The following is a 7,964-nucleotide window of genomic DNA, read 5'->3' on the forward strand; positions in this document are numbered from 1 at the left end:
TTGCTGGAGGTAGATGGAGGCAGCGGCGGGCGGTAGCGGACGACAGTCGTGGGTGGTGGCAAGCGGCGACGGATGGCAGCTCTAGTGAACAAATGGCAAGAAGAAGAAGATAAACAACGTTTTTGCCCTTTATTGATATTATTTTTAAAAAATTAACCTATTTTTGAAATTTATTTAAATATATTATTTGATGGCAACCACAATACTTTCTTAATGTTATTATTATCATTATTTTTTTTTTGAGATAATAGGAGTATAGGGTATATGAGCTGAATTTACCTCCATTTCCTCCCATACTATAAATAAAATATGGGTAATTACCAAAAGAATATAAATAAACTATGAGTGGAATTGTCATTTAATACAAATAATTTATTCTAATAAAAAAGAATCTATTACGATGTCCAAGAACATAAAATAGTATACCCAAAAAAAATATATTAAAATTAGAAAATAGAAAATTGTAATAAGTGGACCCAACTTGGGTCATTAGGTTCTTTAGAATATTAATAAATCATTGTAATTATCAAACTATAAAATACTAATTATAAGAATTCCTACCCTTGTCCTACAGGCTACACCCTCTCTCTCTCCAAGGGTTTTATAAGTGTATGTTGTATAAGGAAGGATATTCTGTCTCCAGAGTTAAGCTTCAACTCTCAAGTCTCAACGATCTATTACTGTGATTCTGCACTTTCCTCCTTGTTGTTCTCTTTCTCAGACCTGCTGAAAAAGCCTCTGCAAGTTCTCATACCTGGCCGCTTCTGTAGGTTTTGGGCTTTGAACATTTTATCGGTTTTGTTTGACCAGGGAGTATAACAGAAGACTTCATTGGTTCTGCAACCGGTTGGGTTCAGAGATTGAAATCTTCTGCAAGTGGGGTTTTTAATATTGTAGTTTATACTCGAAAACCAAGATAGAAATGTTTGAGTTCAAGACGGTAAAGAAGAAAATGTGGATGTTCTCTATTTGACTGCTGCAGAGTAGATTGCTCTCTTTTATTTTTATTTTTTTTTTGCGTAATGGAAGGTATGAGAAGAAGCAGAACAAAGGGACTGCGTGGAGGATTAGAAGATAAACTGCGTCGACGAAGGTTGCTCTTTTGGAACGCTCCGACGAATCGCCCGCCTGGTTTTGGAACATCATTTCAGCTTATTCAGTTCTGGTTCTTGGATTCATAGAGTGGAGCTAATTAGAAAATGGGTTCGTTTTCTTGGAATTCAAATGCTGTTTATAAGACTGAATTTCCGAAATTATTTGATGGGTTCTCGCCAAATGCTGGGTTTCGGATGATGGGTCGAAGTGGGTCAGCTTCGTCCTCATCATTGGTTCTGGATAGTGAGAGGGGAGAACTCGTGAAGGCTCCGGCAAAATTGGGGCAGAAGGCCATGTCGGAAGAAAAAACCATTGCTGCTTTGAAGAGCCACAGTGAGGCCGAGAGAAGGCGGAGGGAGAGGATCAATGCTCATCTCTCTACGCTCCGGAAGCTTGTACCCTGCACAGGCAAGGTATATGTTCTTGCGTTCTTTCTGTTTCTTCTATACTGACATGGAATTGTTCTTATCAAAAGCCAAAATCATCTCGAGTTATGAATCTGGGTAAATAGACCTATGCTTGTATTAGATGGCTTAAAGTTAACTTAGAATGTCGATTAATCTGGCGTCGGTTAAATCCATTATATACCAAGATGCGTCTATGAAAAAAATAAATTGGAGAGAAAATATTTCGTTCTTTTTCTTTTGTTGGTTTCTTAGTCTGTGCTTAATTCATTCTATGACAAGTAAGACATGAAATTATTTAGAAAGGTTGTTCCTATAACATGTCATTTATGGTATAGTTTTTGGAATCTGAGAAAGTCTTCCCAGTGGACTCAATTTTAACAAAATCTGGTACTGTTTAAAATGGATTTATTTGTGACCTGTATTCTTGATAAGAAAATAAGATACAAAGTTAGAAGATTGTTTATAGTTAATGACCAAAATGTTGTGAGGGAAATGGTTCATATAACGAAGTTTCAAAACTAAGGATGGAAATGGTCAAGAGAAATGAAGATTGGCCACCTGATTAGTTTACTTGCCTTTGAAATTAGAATATAAATGGAAGAAATTGCTAGAAGGATCATTACCACTCTTTCTTCATTATCTATCATAACTTACTGAACAGAAGGGAAAAGGAATTTTTCATATATATATATATATATACTTACTTATCAAGAGCAATACTAGTTAGAGTTGATATTCTGAATTAATCTATAGTTCTTTGAGAAATGAATGAAGAAAACAGTCTTACAGATTTTTCCCCTTCTCAGCAAGTAGTATTAGAGATTAACCATCTCCGATTTTTTTAAAGCTGTGCTTAAGTTGTGAAGAAATTTTGTTACGGGTTTGGTTGCATGTCATTGTCAGTGTAACTGATGAGTTTGATCCTTTTTTTCCCCATGAATGCGTGGAAATGGCCTTTTGAATTGTCAACTTCTGTTGGCAGATGGACAAAGCTTCATTGCTTGCTGAAGTGATCAGTCATGTGAAGGAGCTGAAAAAGAATGCTACAGAAGCTAGCAAGGGCTCTGTCATTCCGATAGATGTTGATGAGGTAAGAGTTGAACCTCATGGGGATGGTTGTGATGGTAGGTCTTTTTTAATCACTGCATCTTTATGTTGTGATTATCGGCCTGAGCTACTGGCTGATATAAGACAAGTACTCGATACTTTCCATCTGAAAACAATAAGAGCTGAGATCTCAACCTTGGGAAGCAGAGTTAAAAACGTCTTTGTAATGACTAGCCATGAAGAAGGGATTGCTGACAATGCCACTGAGGTATGCCACCTTGTGAGTTCCATTGAGCAGGCGCTGAAGTCTGTCATTCAAAAGAATACCTCACCAGAATTTTCACCAGGAATAATACTACCGAACAAACGGAGAAGGGTTTCACCTTTTGAATCTTCGAGCTCATCTTCATGAGTGCAGAACTCCTTGTGGGAATGGTGACAATATGCATATTCAATATGGTATGTTTCATGTTTGATGTGTGTTGGAATGCATGGATGTGGAAAAGAGGCCTTTAAACCCAGGGAGTTTAAGCAAAGACTAGAGGGCCTCTGTATATAACTAAATAAAGTTATAAATATATGCTTGTTTTTATGTGTTTATTCAGTCTTAATAGAGATGTACTGCTGTGAATTGTGAAAAGAAGGAAAGAAGAACTATGTTTTCTATTTTTTTTTACCCAAGAACCATGTTTTCTTAAGAACTAGTGACATGAACCTGGACGACCCAAATGGGTTTAACCAGTGGTGGGATTGGAATAAGAAGATGAAGCACGTAACCATTTTACCCTTTTGATTTGTCAAATGAAAAAGTGATGGAGCTGCTGATGACAAAAGAGAACTTGGTATGATGTCACCTCAATATGATCAAGAGTATCTTTGGTCACGTTGAAAAGGGGTTCCATCTTCCATCCGTGCACCAAATAGCACAATACATCTATTCAATCTTTTGGCTGCTTAATATCGCACAGAGGCTATTGCAAAGCAAAAGGTGATGTGAGAGAGAAGAGTTCTGCAATGATTCATGAAAGATTGATTTGCCATTTCGAAAGCAATTGCTGAAACATCTGTATTGACCACCCCAGACGTTGTAGGTAGAAGTGGAAATGATACCAAAAAACACCTATGCATTGACAAAGTTGTTTGGTGGATCTAATCCGAACCATATCTTGGATGGTGTTTGGGTTTTTGAGTCTACATAAATTCTAGATTATAGTCAGATTGAGCTTAAATCTCAACTCTAGAAAATATCGTATTTTAGTCTGAATTGGTGCAGTGGTTGAGGTATAAGCAAAGGCTTTGCAGCATGGTTTTTAAAACCGAATCGGTCAGGGTTCTGGTTACCGGTTCGAACGGTCTGACTGTTCGACGACAGTCAGCCTGTTCTGACAAAAAATTAAAAAAATTTGAAATATAGTCAAAACCGTTTGAACGGTTAACCAGCCGGTTCAGCGGTTTACTGACCAAAATCAACGGTTTTGAGAAAAAAACGAAACTGGTCAGGTAACCGATTCCCGGTTTTTCCGATCCGGTCCGGTTTTGAAAACCATGCTTTGCAGAAGTGTTCTGTTTGTAGAAACTTCTCATTTTCCTTATTTCTTTTACGGGGTTGGGAAAATGAAGGCTCTGTTTGTTTGAACTTTGAAGTGCAATTTATTTGCACTAGTATGAGAGTACAAATGATAAAAGTGCAAATTCTGGGTTTCATTTTACCTCATTTTCACCGTCTACACCGTAAACAAACAAAATACAGTAAAAGTTGAAGCAAAAATAAAGCAAATTTTGCATTTCCATACTTCCGCACCAGTTCAAATGAAATTACACGGCAAACAAACCAGCCCTAAAGTCAAAAGGGTTTTGGGTATTGGTAGTTGGTAATGATAAATCTAAATAAGGAGAATCTGGACATGGGAAGAAGGGTCGGCAAATTTGGTGATAAGTCAGAACCCAGAAGTCAACAAATAAGAAAAAAAAACTTTGGATTTGATGAAATAATGCATCACATTTGGCCTCAACGAAATGCAACAACCTCCCAGAACAAATTGAAGAGGAGAAAGCAATTTGTTGGTTGGCTTTGTTGCTGAACATGATGCAACGAGATGTTTGATTCTATTAGCTGGTTTTCAAGGGATAATATGTTTGATTCTAATAACTGGTGGTCTGGAATTCTAGCCACTAAGATGAGCTCATTTCTTTACACTGGTGTTCCGACCTGGAGGTTGAGTCAATTTTTTTGTATTATTTTGTATATATTTATGTTATATATATTTGCAATTGTACTGCTTTCAAATTGAGCATCAGGTCAATGGGTCAATGGTTCAACTGTCTCGATCAATGAATCATCATTATAAAAATTTTCAAAAACTAAACTAATACATGTATCGGATGGATCAACAGTTCAACAGGGTAGTTCATCCCTCAAACCCATAACCCCCAACCCTGGTGAAAGACAGATTCAACCCTAAGTCTCCACTACAACGGTTCAACTGTTTGGGTTGGTGGATTATTAATTGAATTAATATTTTTTTGTAAATAGATCACTGGTCTGATAGTTGGGTCAATGATAGATTAAAAACACTATTAAACTAAAGAGATATACACAAAGAGAAATTCTGAATTTGATTTATTTTTGGAGATTATTTTTAGGCCGTGTTTGATTTGAAGGAAAAGGTAGGGAAATCTTCAACCCAACACAGCCTTTCAAGTCTTAGACGCAAACGAAACTAATTAAACGAGCAAACCCAGAAGCCTCCTTGGCCAAAGTATTCATTCAACTCAAAATTTGGGCCCAAGCCCATAACTCTCGTGGACTTCGAAAAGTATTCCCCACTTTTGGGACTCTTTATAAATTAGTTAATGTGGATGTTGACTTAGGGATGTCAATTGGACTGCATTTGGTCCAATCCGATTCAGTCTAACGTGAGTACATTATAAATGGATCCGGTCTAATCTAATTCAATGAATGTTTTGGATCTATTTGGACCGGTCCAATTCAATGTCTGGACCGTTCAATCTGTTTAAACTCATTTTGACTTTAATTGATTTCAACCCAAAGCCAGTTCATTGACACATATATTCTTATTTTATATCAATGGGCCAAATATTGGCTTAATCCAACCCAATCCAATATAAATTTATTACAGATGGACCAGATCCAATCCAATCCAATCTACTGAATTGGTCCAATCTAATATGTCTTATTGGTCCGTTCAATCCATCCAAATCGATTTAAGACTGGACGGGATCCAATCCAAAACCGGTCCGTTGACACTCTTAAATGTTGTCCTTTGCAACAGGCCCTCCATCTCTATGTGGAGGGACAGGTTACATCCGAGGAAACAGAATATCTGGATCTGAAAACCTAAAATTTTGAGTCCCATCGTCCATACTCTATGCTAGTGTTGCAAGGAAAACTTATCTGGATCCGGCCACAAATTCGAATCAGCCCAATATATTTATGCAGGCCCACGACAAATGATTTGGTTGGGTCTTACTCTTACCTCTCTGGCTTTCCGATCATAACGTTGTGTTTTGCATAAAAATATTTTGGATTATAAGCATGGTTTTCAAAATCAGATTGAAAAAATCGGCCTGACCAATTCCGTTTTGTTTTTAAGACTGTTAATTTTGGTCAATAAACTGCTGAACCAGTCAATTAATCGTTCGAACGGTTTTAACCATTTTTTAATTTTTATAATTTTTTTTTTATTTTTTTTGTCAGAACAGACTAACTGTTTGAATTGAATAATCAGACTGTTCGAACCGATAACCAAACCCCTAATTGGTTCGATTTTAAAAGCTACTGCTGTGGGAGGGTGAAATCTAATGAAAGGAGGAAGAATATTTTAGATGATAAAAAAAGGGGGGACTCATTTTGTGAGACTCCAAGTTCCAATGCTAGACACACTGCAACTGCGTATTTCACCATGTCAACATAAATGACCTATGGATATATTTTTTGATATTCGGTGCCATACACCATTAATAATTTCTCCCTCTGACCCTGTTTTAGCAGGATTTGATTTTGCGTCAATACCAAATACATCAACAAGTCAGCGCTCAATTGGTATAGCCCATGGATATTCAAGTTCCGATCCAACATTCTCACACAACATCACATAGAGCGTGTCCTTTTTGACCACCTCCTGCTTCACGTTGATCATAAATCAATTACCCAGATTGAATCTTGAACAGCTTGTAATTGTAATAGCTCAATTTGAATTATGAACCATTAACCATAGAAAGCAGGAGCCCAAGCCCACCCAATTCTTCTCGTGATAACTCAATTTAGACTTCATATTGTAAATTCATCAATCCAAACGGGAGTATTTATTTCAACCAACCCACAAAGCCTGGACACAAACCCCTATTCCAAGGAATCAAATGGGTACTAAATTCTATTAATTAGATCTATATTTAATACTTTTAACAATATAAAGTCCACATTTTTTCAATTAAACAAAAAGTGAATCCTTCTTCTATCCTCGTGGTGAGTTTATGGGTGCAAATGGATTAGATCCGGATCTGAGATCCAATCATATTTGGTCAAATTTGGATCCCTCTATTTGGATATTCGGATTGGATTCGGACCACGCCTATTTGATATGGTATATATTATATATTTATAAATATAAATATATAATACATATATATGTTATTTATTTATTTATAAATATATTTTTATATATTTGTTATATTATTTATTTTTTATAAAAAACATGTATATATATGATGAAAATAATTAAAAAATACTTGAATTTTTGTTTTTATTTTATTTAAATTAGTATATTTTATTTTTATTTTAATAATTTATTAATTTTTAAAGAAAACAAATCAGATCGGATCAGATCTGAAGATTTGACTTACCAATAGGATTCAAATTCAAATCGAATCCTATCAAATCCGATCGGATTTTTGGATTAGATTGGATTCGAATATACCCTGATTCGAATTTGATTCGATCTTTTTACATCCCTATAGTGAATAAGCAATTCTACCATCCAGTTAAAGTGAGTTAACTCATTATATCAGAATTAAAACATAAAAAATAAAAAAAAAATTAAAACCTAAACAATTATAAAAAATACATAAATTTAATAGAAACATATGATACATTTAACATCTTTAATATTATATGTTCGTCATATTAAAAAAATATATATAATAAATAAAACAATAATTTCATATACATAAAATTAAAAATATTAAAAAATATATAAAAGAAAATTGAATAAGTGAGATTTCTATTGCCAATGACACACTACACTTCATTGTATGTCCTTCATTACAAGGGTATAAAATAATGAAGTGAGCTTTCCTATAAAATCTAAGGAACAGCATAAATATAGTGGGACCCTAAGTAATTAAATTGTACATTCTTTTTTATTAACACCACCAAAGTCCACAAAGTTTCAGAAT

At 35.1% G+C, this 7,964-nt stretch overlaps 1 protein-coding gene across 2 annotated transcripts; it reads left to right on the forward strand.

Annotated features, from left to right (window-relative positions):
- Nucleotides 1–565: 565 nt before the first annotated feature.
- On the forward strand, nt 566–3,230 carry LOC148877541 (transcription factor bHLH30-like). Of its 2 annotated transcripts, XM_088942299.1 has the most exons (3): nt 571–940; nt 1,030–1,508; nt 2,485–3,230. In XM_088942299.1, the coding sequence occupies exons 2-3, from the start codon at nt 1,200–1,202 to the stop codon at nt 2,959–2,961; spliced, it is 786 nt and encodes a 261-aa protein (XP_088798425.1). In that variant the 5' UTR covers nt 571–940; nt 1,030–1,199; the 3' UTR covers nt 2,962–3,230. The 2 variants fall into 2 exon arrangements, with proteins under 2 accessions (XP_088798424.1, XP_088798425.1); XM_088942298.1 differs by having other exon boundaries at nt 566–1,508.
- Nucleotides 3,231–7,964: the final 4,734 nt, after the last annotated feature.

Source organism: Nelumbo lutea, chromosome 1 (genome assembly GCF_056320005.1).
Source record: "Nelumbo lutea isolate HS-2025 chromosome 1, American lotus-T2T, whole genome shotgun sequence".
NCBI classification, from domain to species: Eukaryota; Viridiplantae; Streptophyta; class Magnoliopsida; order Proteales; family Nelumbonaceae; genus Nelumbo; species Nelumbo lutea.

Bases quoted from the DNA above. Each gene is read 5' to 3' on its own strand.
- LOC148877541 (XM_088942298.1), top strand. From the start codon at position 1,200: ATGGGTTCGTTTTCTTGGAATTCAAATGCTGTTTATAAGACTGAATTT. The intron at 1,509-2,484 runs GTATATGTTCTT...TTCTGTTGGCAG, and splicing joins TTGTACCCTGCACAGGCAAG to ATGGACAAAGCTTCATTGCT.